This window comes from Rutidosis leptorrhynchoides, chromosome 1 (assembly GCF_046630445.1).
Source record: "Rutidosis leptorrhynchoides isolate AG116_Rl617_1_P2 chromosome 1, CSIRO_AGI_Rlap_v1, whole genome shotgun sequence".
Classification (NCBI taxonomy): Eukaryota; Viridiplantae; Streptophyta; class Magnoliopsida; order Asterales; family Asteraceae; genus Rutidosis; species Rutidosis leptorrhynchoides.
Genome location: NC_092333.1, coordinates 685,154,540 through 685,177,741, shown reverse-complemented (window position 1 = coordinate 685,177,741; position 23,202 = coordinate 685,154,540). Strand labels below are relative to the sequence as shown.

Here is a 23,202-nt window from a genome sequence, read left to right as displayed (position 1 = left end):
CCATGAAACGCGCTTTGCTCTGGACCAATTAAACTAGGAACTACTTTTCGAAATTGCAAAGAGAACATCTTCGCGATAATTTTGTAATAATTTCCAATGAGACAAATCGGTCTATAAACCCCAAAACATAACGGGTCCGCTTTCTTCGGGATAAGTGAAACGAAGGAAGCGTTGCATCCCTTAGAAAACTCTCCATTTGTCCAAAACCAATTAACCGCTTCTAATAAGTCCCCTTTAATGATGTTTCAAAATTTTTTGAAAAATCCCAAGTTAAAACCATCCAAAAAAACTGTAATATTACGTCACTAGAACACCACTTGTTAAAGTTAATACTAAACATAGATTTGACAAATATAAATATATAATCTCAATATCTATTTAGTTGTATACACACGTTTTTAGGCAGATGGACCATTACCGTAACGTTTGATTATTGGGGAAAGAATCTACATAAAAAAAACCTTAAAGACTCGACTGATAAATCAGTGTACATTAGTAATTAATATTTTGAAGAAACAATCATCGAGTATAACAAACTTTACATTGTGATCATTTGTACGTATATTTTGATTATATTTGTTCATATTGAATTACGTAGATGAATAAATTTTAAGGCATAAAAAACAAAGCAAGTGAATATTCATAAATTCGATTTCGAAAAAGCTTCATCTTCAAAGTCGATTTCGAAAAAGCTTTTGACTCCTTAAGTTGGGACTTTCTATTGGAGGTAATGACTTTTATGGGGTTTGGATCCAAATGGAGGCATGGGATCTTATCTTGTCTTAAATCGACTTCTATCTCCATTCTTGTAAACGGCTCCCCCACAGAGGAGTTTAAGTTAGGACGGGGTGTGCGACAAGGTGACCCTCTTTCACCTTTCCTCTTCATTCTTGCGGCGGAGGGTCTAAATGCGCTAAATAAAACTTCTGTGAGTAGAAATAAGTTTTCAGGTGTCGAGATAGGTTGTGATAAGATTGTCATTTCACACCTCCAATATGCGGATGACACTATCTTCTTCGGTAAGTGGTGTGATTCGAATATCCGTAATCTCATGAAACTACTCAAATGCTTTGAATTAACTTTGGGTCTCAAAGTAAACTACCACAAAAGTAGTTTAAATGGTATCGGGGTGGATAAAGCTGAGGTAGATTTAATTGCTAAATGCTATGATTGCAATATGGGATCGTTACCGTTTACTTATTTGAGCCTTCCGGTTGGTGCAAAATATAATAAATGTGATAGTTGGAAGCCGGTAATTGTTAAGTTTGAGAAACGCTTTTCGAAGTGGAAGGCACGTACGGTGTCTGTAACAGACCAAAATTGGGGTTAAAAGTAATATTACTTAATTGCCCTTAGGTTTATATTTGTGTTTAAAATATACTTTTATTTTAATAATATGTTTATTATTAATAGAATATGTGGTTAAGACCAGTTTGTGACAAGGGTCACAGAAATGGTTCGTTTATTGAATTTGGACTCCGTTAGAGTTGCCAAATTAAGTACGAAAGATATTAGATAGCTGATAAATACCGTGTGTTGTGGGGTATGGGTTTTAATAACCCATTTAGAGTACAGTCTGCTTCTTTCTTCTCATTTCTAGATATTTCTCAAAACAAGAACGTACCTAAACTTCATACCTTCACAAACCCTAATCTAATCCAAGCTAAAAATTGAATCAAGAGGCTTTAGGAACTGAATCATATCATCCTAGTAAGCATTTATCCAGGTTAGTATGCTTGAATTCGTGTGTTAATTCATAGGAATTGGGTTTGGGGTGTAAAATGGATTTTATGTATTTTGAAGCTTGAATCTTCATGATTTGTGTTAGTTATGCTTAGTTGATATTATAAATAGTTGCTATATAGTTTATATGATGCTTATGAAGTGGTTTTGGTGTTAGAACTTGCAAAAATCAAGATTTGGAGTCAAAAACGCGAAAAATAGCGAGCTGTAGCTGTTCATCAGCTCCCACGCATTTGAGGACTAAACCACACGGTTGAGCACGCATTTAAGGGCTCAACCACACGGTTGAGGGCTCAACCGCACGTGTGAGATCTCAGCCACGCGGTTGAGCACTAGTCAGCTTTTGGTAAAATTGAAAAAGGGCGTAACTTTCAAACCGTAACTCCGTTTTTGATGAATAAACTATCGTTGGAATCGTCTTGAGATTTAATTTCTAATGATAAGGTTTTAAGAATCTGGATCAAATTTTATTTTGGTCAGAAAAAGGGGTTTTAGGGTGTATGTCTTGTTTTGCGCACATGTGAATGTTGTTATTGATTGAATTTATGATGCAGACCTATCATATAGTGAATACATGATTGTATGTGTTAAATTACATTATGTATTGATGTTTTATGTGTGCATTTTGGGTTGAAACCCCTCTAAACAGTTGCTGCTATGGTTTTTCATCACTCGCACGAGTGAGTCTTCACTCGTACGGTTGGGGCTGTCAACCGTGTGATGAACTGTGCGAGTGAGTGGTTAAGGAGAACTATTATTTTGGTTAAGTTGATACGTACTATTGAGATGTGACTCGTGCGAGTCACTGGTCACTCGGTGGCGAACCGTACGGATCAGGTGATTCATTGATGGTTGTTCAGTCATAGACCAAACGTACGAGTGAGTTGTCAACCGTACGGTTGAGTGTTCTCAAACTTGTGAGTGAGGTTGTTACTCGTACGGTTGGCATATCAGTTTTAAGTGTTTATCTATGTGTTGTTGTCTTGTTGTTGATTTAATATCAAGACATGATTACTGACTGTGTTATGTCTATTCTCAGGTGGAAAAGAGAAAGAGAAGACTCAAAAATATTAGACCTCTAAGAATCTTCAATTGATGGTAATTGGTGAGTAGGTCTATCTTCGGATAGAGTTTAAGTAGCAAATCCTGCTACTGTGGATTACTCTGATTACCTTATGTAGTGTAGTGATTGCCATGCTTGGTGGATAGTTGCATGCTATGTGATCTATATATGTTGTATATGTGCACTGTATTTGTCACCAGCCATTCCTAGGGCGGTTGGGGACTTTCAACCATTCCTAGGGAAGTTGAAGTCCGTATGAGGTCAACCATTCCAAGGGAGGTTGAGTCCACGTCCTACAGCCTGTTAGTATAGCATAGAAGAACGCATGTATTGCATTTGGATAGTTATGCAGAGACTGGTAGGAAGGATAATCGGTAGATCCTAGTCCGATCAGCTAGGTTCGTGTGCCCGTACAAGCCGCCGATCCTCATATTGTCGTTGTTTATATGCTTGATGGTTGTAAGCATGTTAGTTGACTGTTGTATGATGGATTGCTTAAGCTTAATCTGTAGATAGATTCCATTCACTTAGCGGTGCGCTAATCCCCCACATTCCTCCCCTTGCAGGTTTAGATACAGCTACTGGGATCGGAACATGATGTAGAAGACATGTTTGACTTGGAACTCTGATGTAGGCTTTTGTAACCGTATTTGTAATAAAGTAACACCATTTGGTAAAGTTAAACTTAAGCTTTTGTATTAATGTAATTAATGTGGTGTTTTATTAACAAAGACTTCCGATGTGTTATAAAAAAAAATGGCCGGTATTACAAGTTGGTATCAGAGCATAGGTTTGACGGCAAGTACATGTGTCACACCCCCAAATAGGGCCTGGGGTATTTGTGACTAATTATATCAAATCACAGTTGTATAAACGAGAACGACTCAATATGAGACGTTTTATTGAGTTTTGCAGCGGAAGATAAATAGTCATTTGCATTGTATTAAATGAACAACGCATTAAATGTCTTTAATTGATATGATATGTAATGAAGACTCCAAGCATAGCAAGCAATCATCATCAAAGCAGCAGATATGCAGCGGAAGCAATATTTAAGTACCTGAGAATAAACATGCTTTAAAGTGTTAACACGAGGTTGAGTGAGTTCATAGGTTTATCATAAATAATGATTTCAGTAATAGATTTAGACCATAAGATTTTTATAGAAGTAGATCTCGCAGATCAAAAACTTATGCCAAGTTTGTGATATTTAGACTAAACAGTTTCAAAGTTTGCCCCGTGACAAGTTGTACTGTCCTTGTCGGTTTGAATGGGGACTTGCAGGACATAGCCAGATACAGCACAGTTTAATAGTTGGTACTTATGTTTAACGTGTAAAACAGTTATAAAAGTTGCGCATGTATTCTCAGCCCAAAAATATATATAAAAAGGGAGCTATGAAAACTCACGATACTGTATTTCGTATTTCGTAGTAATTATGCATATGAGCGGCACTGAACAAGTGCAGAGTTGACCTCGGATTCACGAACCTATATCAAGTATATATATTAACACATATACTCGTAATCGAATAAGTTTATATATATATTTTAGTTGTTATATTTCTATATATATATATACTGTTATGTATATATTCTACATATAAGTATTTGTTTAATAAAATATTATTAATAATGTTAATGAATAAAGAGTTGTATTATTTTGTAATAATAGTAATACTAGTAGTAAAAATGATAATAATCATAATAATGTAAAAGTAAAAATTAAAGTTCTTATAATACTAATAATTAAAATAATTAAAATGTATATATATATATATATATATATATATATATACACATATACGTATATATATACATATGTATATATATATATATATTGACCTCTATATGTGACATTTTTCAAAATATGCATACGTTTTTATAATACAAACCATAACCTTTATTATAATCAAAGGTTCAAACAACATAATAATGATTATCGTTTAGCGATAATCTTAGTTTTACAAACTTTACATTTGATAATAACAATACGATTTCTAATATATTTCACATTACAAATCTTCCGATATGCAGTTTTATTAAGCATGTTTATTCTCAGGTGATAATTAAAAGCTTCCGCTGCATTATGCCGAATTTAAGCAGGATTTGGAGTATGCATATTTGTGTAAAAAATAATGTAATATCTTAAATAGTAATAGTAATAATAATAATGATATTAGTAGTAATAATAATAATAATAATAATAATAATAATAATAATAATAATAATAATAATTATTATAACGACAGTAGTTTTTAATGAAAACGATAATAGCAATAGTTCTTAATAATAATAATAAAAATACTCATTTTAACAATAAAATGATAATGAAAATAATAACTTTTGATAATAATACTTGATACTAGTAATAATAATAATAATAACTATAATAATAGTAACAATACTTAATGATAATACTAGTAATAATAATAATGATAATACTAATAATTTATAATGATACTTTTAATAATAATAATAATAATAATAATAATAATAATAATAATAATAATAATAATAATAATAATAATAATAATAATAATAATAATAATGATAATGATAATAATAATAATAATAATAATAATAATAATAATAATAATGATAATAATAATAATAATAATAATAATAATAATAATAATAATAATAATAATAATAATAATAATAATAATAATAATAATAGTAGCTATCACCAAAGGAAAAGGCTTTTTAAAAAAATGCCATCGCCAGGACTCGAACCCATGACCACTCGCTCACCCGCAAACGCCCTTAACCATCACGCTATTTCAGTTTTTCTGAATTAATCTATTCCTAAATTCACTTAACTCCTGTTTCTGTGATCTCCTTCTTCAAATAAAAAAAATCGACCAGGAATCAATATTGGCCCAACATCAAAACCAAGCTTTTAACTAATTACATATTTAGTTTTAGGAGTTGAAATTGATGCATAACGATTTTATAATAGTTATAAATTATTAAATGCGAAAAGAAAAAAAAAACAAGAACACAGCTACTGCTGCTGTTCGTGGTTTTTCAAAAAAAAAAGATATTGATTTTTGCTTTTGAGAACGTTTTAGCCCAAGATTATAACACGAAATAAGTTTCAAATCACTCGTATAATCTTTATCAATCATCAATTTGACCGGAAACATAAAAATCGAACTCGAATTTGATGATGAACAATCGTTTGACTTTTAAAAAAAATAACTTTGACTTCGAAATTACAACTCGATAGAAAGAATTGGGTTTTGAAACTTTACAGGAAGTTTGTTTAGATGATTCCTAACAGGACTGCTTTAATAGATTTTGAGGATTCATTAAAAATCGAGTTGTTGATAATTTGAGTTCAAGAACAGGGTACGTATATATATATATATATATATATATATATATATATATATATATATATATATATATATATATATATATATATATATATATATATATATATATATAAATTTTGTTTTAATTCCAAATTAGCAGCTGAGTATTGATTGATTACTTGATTGTTTATAGCCAGCAAACAAATTAAGAACCAGTAGAGAAGATAAAAATAATCACGATTTGATTAAATAAAAAAATGGCGACAGATAATATAAAAAAAATATCACGATTAATTAAAAAATAACAAAGCAGATATGCAGATTCACGATCTAAAAAAATATAAAGTAAATTCAGATAATGGATCACGTTTTTTTTTTAAATTTAGTACATATCTTTTGACTTTTAATTTATTTTTAATTGATATTAATTATTAATAAATATATTAATTAATAACTAATTAATAAATATATTGATAATAATTTGATAATATATTAATAAAAGTAATAATAATGATAATAATAGAAATAATAATAATATTAATAATAATAATACTAGTAATAATAATTATATTACTAATAATATGTAATATTAATAATAATGAATATAATTATAAAAATAATATTATTAATGATAATAATAATATTATATTTATAATAATAATTAATACAAATGTTAATAATGAAATTAATATAACATTTATATGTTAACTTGTAATTAAATGCAATATATTAATATTATATATAACATATCTTGTAGAAATTATATGTATATATATATATATATATATATATATATATATATATATATATATATATATATATATATATATATATATATATATATATATATATATATAAATATACATACATACATACATATTTATTTACACACAAGGTTCGTGAATCGTCGGAATTAGTCGAAGTTTTAGTTTAAATTTAATTGGAAATTTCCGGGTTGTTATAGTACCTACCCGTCAATAGAAATTTCGTCCCGAAATTTAGTTGTTGCCATCAATCGGTGTTGTTCGTACATAGACGAGAATATTTACGTTTTATTTGGTCTTCATGTTCCCAGGTATACTTGGGGCCTTTCGTGAATTCCAACTAATAGAATATTGTTTTGTTTCAAGAGTTTAAATCATACGAACCATAAATTCTACAGGTTCTTCGATGAAGTGCATTTTATCATTAATGCGTTGATTATCTAAAGATTAACAAGGGTGTCATTTGACTAGGTTATCCTCAGAAGGGATGATGGTGCTATACAAGCATCTCAGTAAACTGAACACATGAAATGTATTATGAATAGTGTTGAGCTCATTTAAAACTTTGAGCGTTTATGCCACAATATTAGGGCAGACAAAACAGAGAGGAGTTCGTGAAAATCACGGTCATGGAATTTGATAGAGATCTTTATTGTTTACAACAAGAATATTTTAATGATGAATATGAGTTGAAAAATAGAGTTTTATCACTATTGAATAATATGGATAGAATGATTCGATTATAGGAAGAGTATAAACGAAGCTATCGTAAAAGATTGAAACAAGGAAATATCTATTTGCTTTAACTTTTGACATAGTTATAGTTGTTTTCAGGATTTCAAGGGATTTTAAAGGAAATCTTCGTAATCTATAAGATTTGATTCTTCGGTAATTAAGGAAATTAGGATTTTCTTTAATTAAATGCGGTGAATTGCCTCGATTGCTGTGTCTGAAATTTCGCTATAAATTAGCTTTTTCCAATTCATCATCTTCACCACTTCTATACTTTCTTTCTAAATTCATACTTCCAAAAGATTTGTTAATATGCTCAATCCCGTATTGATACTTGTTATTATATTGACCATATATGCAATAATTCTTCTTTTTCATTTATCACCAGATGAATCTGTTTACTTCTACTATGCCCTTGGGGTTATAATGTTTTTAATTCTCCCGTGTCTTTACGTTGCAATACGTATTGATATACACGGTTTGTAATTTCGGTGTTGTTATCGGGCTTTATATTTTCTATTATATGTCGGAGCTCTTTGACTTTTTATTCTCTTCTCGACTCTAAGTAAAGCGAGTAATGGTCCAGAATTTGTAGGTATGAAGTTTCGAATGGACCTACTGTTCTAAGCGTAATATCACGATTTGATTTGGTAAATTACAAGAATTACTGAGGATAGAACTATCAAGAATATATTTTCTTGATATATTCAGAGATTAAGTAGAATGTAAGAGTGGTGTAACATGGAAAATGATGATTATAAAGTCTATGAATCATCATCTTCCATTAAACATTTAGCATGACTTACTGTAATATAATCACGTTGGCCTTACGTCATTATATTATACTAACTCATACTTCAATTCCCAACACTTCTTCAAAACATTTATAATTTAAACTTGAATTTTACAGAATATAGAAACTAAAACAGTTTCCTTTATGATGTAATACAGATAGCATGAAGAGGTATATAATTTCGGACGAGAATATTTATGAAAATATCTTCAGAAATATTGAATAAATTTATGATGATATTTTGGAATTTCTAAGTTCAAAAATTGATGAAGAAAAATTTTCCGCAAGCTTTTAACATGACTTCGGAGCAAGATATACTCTAAAGATTTCATCGGATCCAGAATTACGTGGATTCTTTGAATATAGGGTTTGGTCCTTGTATTTGTCCTTGGTCTCCTTCATGGTTAGCTCAATCCATTTTTTAGTTCCAGATCTGAGCTTTTTCAATACGTCATTCTTTATCATCAAACTTTTGGCCATTAAGACCATCTATAGTTTTTTCTGCTTCGTCAGCATTCTCAAGGTTAACGAATCTGAATCATTGATTATCAATCCGAGATGGTTTCAAGAAATTTTATTTTTAGATGATTAAACGCTGATTGTAATCATCAACGGATCTAATGGTTGACGAATAGGCGTTGTTGATTTCAAAAGTAATGAATGATAATTTCGGTGGTTTGATGTGATAATTCATCATAAAATATGAATGAATATAATTCATGAATGTAGTGATCTTTAGGAAGATAATACCTGCTAAAGTTTTACTTGGATTCTGATATGTCAAAATCAGAATATGTAATTTAAAATGGTTGTTCTTTAGTGAACGGATATATATATCTTATGAATGTAAGTAGTATAGTTAATAATTGCTGAATCAGAATGGAAGAATGTACAATGTAATATATTACTGTGAGATATAAATATGTCTCGGGTATTACCTACCCGTTAAAATATTTTCACAATTAACAGTTTGTACAAAAGATTTTTTTTTAATTACAATCTTTATGAAGATATATGTTCATATATGTATTCTTCAGATATAATATAGATTTAATGAGTTAATATAATATTAAACTCATTTGATTTGCAGTTGTAACGAGAATTAATAATCTTCAAGACTTGAGAGATTACATAATCGTAGGGAATATTTCTCTAATGAAGTTATGAATCAATAATTCATCGTTCATTGTTATTGATATATCTCGGTATATGATGTTGGTGCTCGTGGATTTCTTGTGAAATTCGCAAGGCACGAATGATGTTTTTCTAGAAAGTTTCGAGTACATCGAAAATAGGAGTGTAAGATCAAACATGTATTTGAATAATACACTTGGTTTATTATGAAATGGAGTTTATTGTGCTGGAGCAGTGATTAATGATTGTTAAGTCATTAATGAAGGATGTACATCATAGCATATTAGTGATATTATTTAACCAAGTAGTACATACTAGTTAAGATTCACACGTAATAGCTTAGTACAAACAGATTTATTATTGTTCCAAACCATTTATATATATAAAGTATACATATATAATTCTCCAGGAAGAATGAGTCAATACATCTTAACTCATTATTACTAATATTCCTTGATATCTAGGGGCATATGATGTTGATGTTTGAGGTACAGATTGTGGTGTTGAGGCATGGGATGCGGATGTTATTGTTGGTGAAGCTGATGCTGTTGATGTTGTTGCTGATTCTGGTGCTTACAGTGCTTATGTTGTTGGTGATGTTGGTGGTACTGATGGTACTGGTAGTGATGCTGCTGGTGCTGCTGATGCTTGTAGAATTCGCACCATATTCTCCAGAGCCACTATTCGAGCGCGAAGCTCGTTGACTTCTTCTATTATTCCGGGATAATTGGCAGTTCGGACAAGGGGATGAATAAGATCTAGAATTCTAGATATTATATACTCGTGGCGGGATATCCTGGAAATGAGGGTGAAAATGGTGTTCCGGATTGGTTCGCCGGTAAGTGCTTCTGGTTCTTCGCCAATAGGGCAATGAAGTGGGTGAAAAGGATCACCTTCTTCACTTCTCTATTGATTAAGTAGACTACGAACCCATCCCCAATTCATCCAGAAAAGATGATGACTAATTGGTTGATTCATTCCTGTTACGCTGCCTGTGGTGCTCGAGGAACTTGAGGAATCAAGTGATAAATCCATATTATGTTATCGGATAAGGGTTTCGATATGAGATGAGTTGTTGAATACTGAATGATATATTTGTCTCCTTGAATATGTATATATAGCAAAAGATTTCCGTAATTTACGGAGGAAATTTAGGAAAAGTGTTAGACAAAGTCTATTGGGATAGATATGATGAGATATGATAAGATATGATTTGTCTATACTCCAATAATGGCAGTATGATGTGTCGAGATCATAAAATGATAAGTATGTAAAAATCTTTCGATTAAAGACTTTCAATTCGTATACTGTAATAACCCAATGATATTTTCTAGTTTGTAAACCGATGCATAAAGGCATAAGGCATATAGGTACGTGATATATAATAGGGAGTTATATACGTTTGAGTATGAATAGTAACAATTATATGAGTTTTAAAAATCAGGGATAATATTTCAGGTAATACATATGTAATCCACAAAACCATGATAAATGACATAGGAATGTCAAGAATGTGTGAAATCATGGTGTTGCATTTAAATGCGGTGGCGTAATTGGATACTACTTAGGAAAGTGAGCAGAGTTCTTAGATTGGTTTGGCATTCTAAGGAAGATTAAAGAATTTAATAAGCATAGTTTCTAAGGCATAGTGTAGCATTTAACAATTAAATGCATAATTAAAGGCACTATGGTCAAGGAAAGTTGTAGTCCTACATTGCTAAGGTACCTAATTGTATAAGGCACACATAAAATGCAATGTAGTGACCCGTCCTAATCCACCTGGACGTAGTCATCAACATTTGGTCCCATTGCGAGGTACTGACCTAAATATGCCATGTACGACTCCAAGTAATATCTTTGAAATGAACAAATGCACAGCGGAAGACTTAATTCGTACATGAGAATAAACATGCTTAAAAGTGTCAACCAAAAGGTTGGTGAGTTCATAGGTTTATCATAACAATCATTTCAATATCTTAATATACCACAAGATTTTCATTTATAAATATATGTACACTCGCAAGTGTATAAAAGTATTCTATAAGTTGTAGGCACCCGGTAACAAGCCTTAACGTTCATGTTTTACCCTCTGAAGTACATCAGATCAGGTGTGTTTAAAATAACCTCGAAGTACTAAAGCATCCCATAGACAGGATGGGGTTTGTCAGGCCCAATAGATCTATCTTTAGGATTCGCGCCTACCGTACATAGACAAGTAGTTTAATGTTACCAAGCTAAGGGTATATTTCTGGTTTAAACCCACATAGAATTAGTTTTAGTACTTGTGCCTATTTCGTAAAGCATTTATAAAACAGCGCATGTATTCTCAGCCCAAAAATATATATAAAAAGGGAGTAATGAAACTCACCTAATGTATTTTGTAGTAAAAATACATATGACAACATTTAACAAGCGTAGGGTTGGCCTTGAATTCACGGACCTATATCAGGTATATATATTAATACATATAATCGCAACTAAATAACTTTATATATCATATCTTAAATTATGTATCTTATATATTTAATTTGTATATATTTAAATTGGTTAATATTTATATAGTTTAATTTTATATTGAAGATCAATAATTTGTAATATGTAAATATTTATATAAATAATCTTAATATATATATAATTATATGTAATATTAGGGTAATTGTAATAAATATACTCTTATATATAGAAAATATTTATTTGTTGTAATAATATTGTTAATATAAAAGTAATAATGATAATAATAATAATAATAACTTTAATACTAATATCTATGTTCCTACTAAATATAATAATATTCATAATACCTATTTTAATCATAATAATGTAACTAAATTAATAAAAATCTTCATAATAATAACTAACATAATAATAATAATAATAATAATAATAATAATAATAATAATAATAATAATAATAATAATGATAATGATAATAATAATATTAATAATAATTAATATAATAATAGTAATAATATTACTTATAAAAAAAATGATAAAATTAATAATGATAATAATAATGTTAAGACTACCTTAAAAGGCTTGAAAAAATATAAAGTACCCGAGCCGGGACTCAAACCCACGACCTCCCTTTCACACAAACCCTCCCAGACCACCTGAGCTATTTTGTATTTCCGAAATAATTCGCATCCTATATATATTTAACCATTTCATCATTACCATCTCAATTCTAATCTCATCAGTATTCGATTATCCTCCTATAACATTGCCATCTTTTGAATTTTGCTCATCAATACAACATATTATTATCGTGCTTTTATAATAGTCCAATCGAAGTAATTCATGGCCCAACAAAACAGGCTTTACACAGCTCAACAATCACGACCCAATCAACATGACCGATCCAAAAATCAAAAGGAAATATTAAGATTCAGTTTTCATTATTTTATTTCTTAAAACCTACTAGATCACCCATGCTAGGGTTGTCGGCCACCAATCAGGAATTAAAATAATTAATCGTTTATTGAAGTTGTCGTTGTTGGACATGAAACAAAAAGAGATTGCAGCACAACCGACTACATAATAGGAAAAGGAGAAAAATATTCATTGGTCATCTTCTTCATTATTTATTTCGTTATTTAACAGAACCCGGAACAAAAAATATATATATTAGTACAGCAGATACAGGAATGGTTTTAATCATCTTCATCGTGGTCTAAACACTATAGAAACTGGAACAGAAGTACAGCTGTAGTAGTACATGAGCTGTATTAGTGGTTGGCTTGATATTATAATCGAAACAGAAAAAATTAAAATAATTGGATTAGTTAGTAGGGGAAGATGATGGTGGTGTTGGAGATTCAAAGTGTGATCGAATAGGATTATGTCTAATGGGTGTAGTATGGGTGGTGGTGTATGGTGGTTGATCCTGCTATTCGAACAGTGATAAAAGAAATAAATAAATAAAACGAAGGTGTAGCAGGTTGTAGGAGGTGATCGTATATGAGTGTGGTGTTCTAATAGTTTCACCATGGGTGTTACTTGACAGAAACAATGAAGACAAAGCAGTTGTATGTGCAGCAAATATCGTTGTAATGTTGTTTGGTGTTCGAAACGAAAACAGAAACATAACTTTGGTGATTGCAGGTGCGATGGTCATGGAGTGAAGGTGGTGGTTATGTTTGATGCTTGACAAAACAGAAGGAAAGATGAGAAAGAATAGGGTTTGCAGGAAAAAAAATGTTTCGGTTGTGAACATAAGTGGGTGTTCATGGAGCTTGATCGAAAACGAAATAGAAAAAGAAAACAGAGATAGGTAGTAATTGAGTAGTTGGCTTCACTGGTGGTGACCTTGAAAGTGGACAAGGAAATATGAAAGTGGTATATAATGCTCATATATATCATATCTGTATATTTGTTCTCTATATGTGTATATATGTAAACTTGGATTGGATTATAGTGAAATAAGTCGACAAGGTCATAATCAGAAGGAGACAAAAATTAAAAGTAGATAGGGGAAAATAATAGATTCGTACCATTGAACTGTTATTGATTTTCAATCAATTTGGTTCCATTAAAATTATTAAATAATAATTATAATAAATATATATATATATATATATATATATATATATATATATATATATATATATATATATATATATATATATATATATATATATATATATATATATATATAAGAATACTAATAAAATTAATTGTATTATTAATAATAATATCAAATAATAATATGTAATAGAATATTTTGATAACTTCAAAATTATAATTATAACTATAATAATATTATTATTATTAACATTACTAGTATTGATATTAATAAGGGTAATAATAATATTATTATAACAACACATATCGAATATCTAATATTTATTCATTTTAATATATTACAATGTACATACAATTTATAATTATATATGGATATCATATGTGTATATATATATATATTATCAAGTAGAAAAATATATTAACTATATATACATATACTGAAATAAATAATCTCAGAGTATAACATTTAATACTTTGTTATCTTTGACCAATCTAATCTCAATAATTAAGTAAGCAGTTTTAATTAACCAGTTTAAGTTTTTCTTCCATAATAATTAAATTACATAATAGTTCATTAATATATTTAATTTATAATATATAGTTAGTTACAGATATAGTTATTTATATATATACATTTCTATTTACGTTTAAAGGTTCGTGAATCGTCGAGCAGCGTCAAAGGGTAATGTAACCATGTAAACCGTTCAAAGATTTTAAGATTCAATTAAATAGGTTTTGCTTATCGTGTTGAAATCATATAAAGATTAAGTTTAAATTTGTTCGAAATTCCCGGGTCGTCACAGTACCTACCCGTTAAAGAAATTTCGTCCCGAAATTTGAGTGTGGTCGTCATGGCTAACACTACAAATGTTTTCATGACAAATATGAGTTGATAAATAGAGTTTTATCACCGTTGTGTAATATGAATAACACAATTCAATTACTCGCAGCGTATGAGTGAAGCTATCACAAAATAGTGAAATGAGGAAAATAAGATTTGACCCGACTTTTGACGTAGTCACGATTATTCTTATGGAATTCAAGGAATTTAAAGAAATCTTCTAATCAGAAAGGAAATGTAATGGGACAATTCATTAACAAACTGTTAGAACTACGGTAAGGATAGAACTATCAAGAAAATAATCTCTTGATATGTTTAGAGTTTAAGTAGAATGAAAGAGTTATGTAACATGGCACATGATGACGGTAGGGTCTGTGAATCATCATGTTCCAATAGAAACTCAGCATGACTTACTGTAATATAATCACGTTGGCCAAGTGTCATTATATTATACTAACTCATGCTCAAATTCTTAACACTTCTCCAGAATTCATTCATAATTATACTTAAGTTTTACAGAAATTTCTTATATAATGTAATACAGATAGCACGAAGAGGTATATAACTTCGAACGAGAATATTTATGAAAATATCTTCAGAAATATCGAAGATATTTATGATGATATTTTGGAATTTCTAAGTTCGAAGGTTGATGAAGAAAAATTTTCCGCAAGATTTTAACATGACTTCGGAGCAAGATATTCTCTAAAGATTTTATCGGATCCAGAATTACCTGGATTCTTTGAATATAGGGTTTGGTCCTTGTATTTGTCCTTGGTCTCCTTCATGGTTAGCTCAACCCGTTTTTCAGTACCAAATTTTCTATCGAGCGTTCCCAACACTCCATTCTTTATCATCAAACTCTTGGCCATTTAGGCCATCTAAAATTTTACTGTTTCGTCTGCATTTAATGCAGACATATCTGAATCGTCGGTTATCAATCCGAGGTGTTTTCAGGAGAAGTGTGTTTTTAGATGATTAAACGCTGATGGTAGTATAGTGGAATATAAAAGGTTCTCTGGTAATAATAAATGAGTACGCATATATATCAAGATTATAATAAGGTTGTTTCGAACGAAAAGTCGAAGCTGTCTTGCTGGAGCTGTGACAAAATTGGCTATTTTGAAAAAGAACTGCAAAGTTATTTTGAGTAATAATAATACTAAAGGAATTAGAACAGCTATGTGCTAAACGTTTACTCAATTTCCGAAAGTTTTTCAGGTGCATAACTATATGCATAAATCTTTTCTTCCGTAGATGAAATGCGGTTGGTTCATTCTCTCGATTGAAGTGTTTTCAAGAATTATGAAATGTTTGAACGCAGATTGAAATCGTCAAGATACAAATGAGGTTTAAGATGAAATCAAGTGATAAACTTGAAGAACTATTTAGTTTCATATGTTATAATCAGTATTTTAATTCATTTTAATTGTCCAATATTATTCGTCCACAGTCGATAGTCCACAGTTAACAGTTCAATCATTCATATATAGTTTAATATATAATATTCGAATTAATTAATATGTATCGTGACCCGTGTACATGTCTCAGACTCGATCACAACTCAAACTATATATATTATTGTAGAATCAACCTCAACCCTGTATAGCGAACTCGTACATTACGACATATAGAGTGTCTATGGTTATTCCAAATAATATATATAGATGCGTCGATATGATATGTCAAAACCTTGTATATGTGTCCCGATATTTAAAGTGCGTAAAATAAATAACAGAAATTAAATGATGAGAAATAAAATTGCGAGAATATAAATTGCTATAATTAAATTGCGATAAATAAAATGTAACCAGTTAGCTAGGAACAGTTAGCGTGGATTCTTAACAATATTACAATTAGTTAATTCGTTTGTTTCTAACAAATTTTATTTTGTCCAATGTTTTCTTCATTATGCCACTCGTTGGATTCTGGTAAGTCAAAATCCAAATATGAAATTGAATGAAAATGGTTATTCTGTGGTGAACATATTCATATATCTGTGGGTGTAAGTAGGATAGTAAATGACCGTTGAATCAGATTCGAAGAATGTACAATGTAACTTATTAATGTGAAATCTAAATATTCCTCGGGTATTACCTACCCGTTAAAATATTTTCACCATTAACGGTTTGTACAAAAGAATTTTTAATTACCATCTTTATGAAAATATATGTACATATATATTTTCTTCAGATGAAATCATGGATTTAATGAGTCAATATAATATTAAAATCATTTGATTTACCGTTAGAACGAGGATACATAATCTCTAAAACATTAGAGATTACATATTTTCCATGTCGAACGAAGATAAATGATGTAGAACGTCATGTAGAACGAAAATAATCGTTGTAGAACAAGATGTAGAACGAAGAAAATTGATGTAGAATAAGATGTAAAACGAAGATAATCGATGTAGAACGATATGTAGAACGAAGATCATGCTCGAGATATAGATTGTGGTGTTGAGGCGTGTGTTGTTGGTGATGATGTAGTAGACGTAAGTCTATCCTCCAAATTGCGTACTGTACTTTTCAGGGACTCCATTCTTTCTTCAATCCTAGCACGAAGCTCCCCGACTTCTTCTACTAATCCTACTTGATTAGTAGTCGGGAGTAGAGGTTGAATCACCAACATAACTCTACGAATGCGTTCTTCGAGGCAGAATATTCTGGCAAAGAGTGTGAAAATGGTATTGCGAATTGGTTGTCCGGTGAGTGCGTCAAGTTCTCCGATGTCGAGAGGTAAGTTTGGTTCGTGGTAGGGTTCTCCCTCTTCATTTCTCCAGCGAGTGAGTATGTCTCGAACCCATCCCCATTTCCTCCAGAATGAAGTATAGTCAACCAGTTGGGGCACTTCGGTCACACTGCTTTCAGAGTTTTCAGAATCGCCTTCGGAAGTATAGGAACTCGAACTTTGTGCAGGATCCATCTTACACGGTCAGTTAGAGGGTTCTCGATATGAAATGATTTTTGGATATCAGATGATATTCTATTTACATAGAATATCTATATATAGTACAAAAGATCCCGTATATTACGGAGGGAATTACGGAAATGTGTCAGACAAAGTTTAATGTGATGAGATATGAATTTCTCTGTACATCATTTATGCAATAATTGCAATAGGACGTGTCGAGACTGAAAATGATAGGTAGATATTTTTTGACAAGGAATGATAATCAAAACTTTTGACATGCAGACAAGGTCCAAGTCCAGACTCACTAATGCATCTAAACAACTATCGGTTAGACACACTAATGCTAGACCTGGTTCGCTAAGACTACCGCTCTGATACCACCTGTAGCGACTCGTCCTAATCCACCTAGACGTAGTCATCAACATTTGGTCCCATTGCGAGGTACTGACCTAAATATGCCATGTACGACTCCAAGTAATATCTTTGAAATGAACAAATGCACTACGAAAGACTTAATTTGTACCTGAGTATAAACATGCTTAAAAGTGTCAACCAAAAGGTTGGTGAGTTCATAGGTTTATCATAACAATCATTTCAATATCTTAATAGACCACAAGATTTCTGTTTATAAATATATGTACACTCGCAAGTGTATAAAAGTATTCTATAAGTTGTAGGCACCCGGTAACAAGCCTTAACGTTCATGTTTTACCCTCTGAAGTACACCAGATCAGGTGTGTTTAAAATAACCTCGAAGTACTAAAGCATCCCTTAGACAGGATGAGGTTTATCAGGCCCAATAGATCTATCTTTAGGATTCGCGCCTACCGTACATAGACAAGTAGTTTAATGTTACCAAGCTAAGGGTATATTTCTGGTTTAAACCCACATAGAATTAGTTTTAGTACTTGTGCCTATTTCGTAAAACATTTATAAAACAGCGCATGTATTCTCAGCCCAAAAATATATATAAAAAGGGAGTAATGAAACTCACCTAATGTATTTTGTAGTAAAAATACATATGACAACATTTAACAAGCGTAGAGTTGGCCTTGAATTCACGAACCTATATCAGGTATGTATATTAATACATATAATCGCAACCAAATAACTTTATATATCATATCTTAAATTATGTATCTTATATATTTAATTTGTATATATTTAAAATGGTTAATATTTATATAGTTTAATTTTATATTGAAGATCAATAATTTGTAATATGTAAATATTTATATAAATAATCTTAATATATATATAATTATATGTAATATTAGGGTAGTTGTAATAAATATACTCTTATATATAGAAAATATTTATTTGTTGTAATAATATTGTTAATATAAAAGTAATAATGATAATAATAATAATAATAACTTTAATACTAATATCTATGTTCCTACTAAATATAATAATATTCATAATACCTATTTTAATCATAATAATGTAACTAAATTAATAAAAATCTTCATAATAATAACTAACATAATAATAATAATAATAATAATAATAATAATAATAATAATAATAATAATAATAATAATAATGATAATGATAATAATAATATTAATAATAATTAATATAATAATAGTAATAATATTACTTATAAAAAAAATGATAAAATTAATAATGATAATAATAATGTTAAGACTACCTTAAAAGGCTTGAAAAAATATAAAGTGCCCGAGCCGGGACTCAAACCCACGACCTCCCTTTCACACAAACCCTCCCAGACCACCTGAGCTATTTTGTATTTCCGAAATAATTCGCATCCTATATATATTTAACCATTTCATCATTACCATCTCAATTCTAATCTCATCAGTATTCGATTATCCTCCTATAACATTGCCATTTTTCTAATTTCGCTCATCAATACAGCATATTATTATCGTGCTTTTATAATAGTCCAATCGAAGTAATTCATGGCCCAACAAAACAGGCTTTACACAGCTCAACAATCACGGCCCAATCAACATGACCGATCCAAAAATCAAAAGGAAATATTAAGATTCAGTTTTCATTATTTTATTTCTTAAAACCCACTAGATCACCCATGTTAGGGTTGTCGGTCACCAATCAGGAATTAAAATAATTAATCGTTTATTGAAGTTGTCGTTGTTGGACATGAAACAAAAAGAGATTGCAGCACAACCGTTTACATAATAGGAAAAGGAGAAAAATATTCATTGTTCATCTTCTTCATTATTTATTTCGTTATTTAACAGAACCCGGAACAAAAAAAAATATATTAGTACAGCAGATACAGGAACGGTTTTAATCATCTTCATCGTGGTCTAAACACTATAGAAACTGGAACAGATGTACAGCTGTAGCAGTACACGAGCTGTATTAGTGGTTGGCTTGATATTATAATCGAAACAGAAAAAATTAAAATAATTGGATTAGTTAGTAGGGGAAGATGATGGTGGTGTTGGAGATTTAAAGTGTGATCGAATAGGATGATGTCTAATGGGTGTAGTATGGGTGGTGGTGTATGGTGGTTGATCTTGCTATTCGAACAGTGATAAAAGAAATAAATAAATAAAACGAAGGTGTAGCAGGTTGTAGGAGGTGATCGTATATGAGTGTGGTGTTCTAATAGTTTCACCATGGGTGTTACTTGACAGAAACAATGAAGACAAAGCAGTTGTATGTGCAGCAAATATCGTTGTAATGTTGTTTGGTGTTCGAAACAAAAACAGAAACATAACTTTGGTGATTGCAGGTGCGATGGTCATGGAGTGAAGGTGGTGGTTATGTTTGATGCTTGACAAAACAGAAGGAAAGATGAGAAAGAATAGGGTTTGTAGGAAAAAAAATGTTTCGGTTGTGAACATAAGTGGGTGTTCATGGAGCTTGATCAAAAACGAAATAGAAAAAGAAAACAGAGATAGGTAGTAATTGAGTAGTTGGCTTCACTGGTGGTGACCTTGAAAGTGGACAAGGAAATATGAAAGTGGTATATAATGCTCATATATATCATATCTGTATATTTGTTCTCTATATGTGTATATATGTAAACTTGGATTGGATTATAGTGAAATAAGTCGACAAGGTCATAATCAGAAGGAGAAAAAAATTAAAAGTAGATAGGGGAAAATAACATATTCGTACCATTGAACTGTTATTGATTTTCAATCAATTTGGTTCCATTAAAATTATTAAATAATAATTATAATAAATATATATATATATATATATATATATATATATATATATATATATATATATATATATATATATATATATATATATATATATATATATAAGAATACTAATAAAATTAATTGTATTATTAATAATAATATCAAATAATAATATGTAATAGAAAATTTTGATAACTTTAAAATTATAATTATAACTATAATAATAATAATATTATTAACATTACTAGTATTGATATTAATAAGGGTAATAATAATATTATTATAACAACACATATCGAATATCTAATATTTATTCATTTTAATATATTACAATGTACATACAATTTATAATTATATATGGATATCATATGTGTATATATATATAGTATCAAGTAGAAAAATATATTAACTATATATACATATATTGAAATAAATAATCTCAGTGTATAACATTTAATACTTTGTTATCTTTGACAAATCTACTCTCAATATTTAAGTAAGCAGTTTTAATTAACCAGTTTAAGTTTTTCTTCCATAATAATTAAATTACATAATAGTTCATTAATATATTTAATTTATAATATATAGTTAGTTACATATATAGTTATTTATATATATACATTTCTATTTACGTTTAAAGGTTCGTGAATCATCGAGCTGCGTCAAAGGGTAATGTAACCATGTAAACCGTTCAAAGATTTTAAGATTCAATTAAATAGGTTTTGCTTATCGTGTCGAAATCATATAAAGATTAAGTTTAAATTTGGTCGGAAATTCCCGGGTCGTCACATGCAATCCTGGTTCTCTACAACAAAACTTCTCTGATACCAATTTATATCACACCCCCAAATAGGGCCTGAGGTATTTGTGACTAATTATATCAAGTCACAGTTGTATAAACGAGAACGACTCTATATGAGACGTTTTATTGAGTTTTGCAGCGGAAGATAAATAGTCATTTGCATTGTATTAAATGAACAACGCATTAAATGTCTTTAATTGATATGATATGTAATGAAGACTCCAAGCATAGCAAGCAATCATCATCAAAGCAGCAGATATACAGCGGAAGCAATATTTAAGTACCTGAGAATAAACATGCTTTAAAGTGTCAACACGAGGTTGAGTGAGTTCATAGGTTTATCATAAATAATGATTTCAGTAATAGATGTAGACCACAAGATTTTTATAGAAGTCGATTTCGCAGATCAAAAAGTTATGCCAAGTTTGTGATATTTAGACTAAACGGTTTCAAAGTTTGCCCCGTGTCACGTTGTACTGTCCTTGTCGGTTTGAATGGGGACTTGCAGGACATAGCCAGATATAGCACAGTTTAATAGTTGGTACTTGTGTTTAACGTGTAAAACAGTTATAAAAGTTGCGCATGTATTCTCAGCCCAAAAATATATATAAAAAGGGAGCTATGAAAACTCACGATACTGTATTTCGTATTTCGTCGTAATTATGCATATGAGCGGCACTGAACAAGTGCAGAGTTGACCTCGGATTCACGAACCTATATCAAGTATATATATTAATAATGGAATTCAACATAACAACATGTTCTTAAAGTTTGCATAATCACAAAACCAATTTATGAATATTAAAGCAAGCGGAAGCATTATGTTATTTATAAACAAGTGTATATGTTAAACCCTTTTAAGTGAATTCCATTATGTGTTATCAAGCCTTGAACATATACTTACAAACTAAAAGAGGGAATAAGAATTTACCTCCTCAATATAGATTGAGGGCTGAAAATGGACAGCAGAATGTGGATGAAGATGATGCAAAAATGGAGCTTCAAAGCAATGAAACCTCAAGTTGTTATACCCCAAGCTTTTCACCAACACCTTGTACCTTAGTTAGGATTTGTTAACACTTGAATTTGGCTTACTAAGATCAAAACTTGAACCCCTTTTATCCCCTAAACTGCCACGGCTTTCAGCAGCAGCTACAAAGGATTATGCAGTTTTTTTTTTGATCTTTTGATGTGTATGTGAAGGAGTACCTTTGGAATAAGTCAAGCCTTGCATGTTATAGAAGAATGGCCCTTGTAATTGACCAAGAAAAGGAATTCAAGCATGCACACTTCACTTCCAAAGCCACTCACAATATTATTAAATGATTTTATAAACTAGACACATTTTATATACTTGTACATTTTATAAAGTTGTTTTTATAAAATTAGATTTTATAAAACACACTTAATAAACTTGCATTCT

General features: G+C 30.2%; 1 protein-coding gene across 1 annotated transcript; it reads left to right on the top strand.

The window, feature by feature from the left end:
- Nucleotides 1–730: 730 nt before the first annotated feature.
- Nucleotides 731–1,330, top strand: LOC139852249 (uncharacterized mitochondrial protein AtMg01250-like). The gene has a single exon (XM_071841489.1). It carries the CDS (start codon nucleotides 731–733, stop codon nucleotides 1,328–1,330), a length of 600 nt encoding a protein of 199 aa, XP_071697590.1.
- The last annotated feature ends 21,872 nt before the right edge of the window (nucleotides 1,331–23,202 follow it).

What these genes read in the sequence shown, in the direction of transcription:
- LOC139852249 (XM_071841489.1), top strand. Translation starts at nt 731, where the DNA reads ATGACTTTTATGGGGTTTGGATCCAAATGGAGGCATGGGATCTTATCT.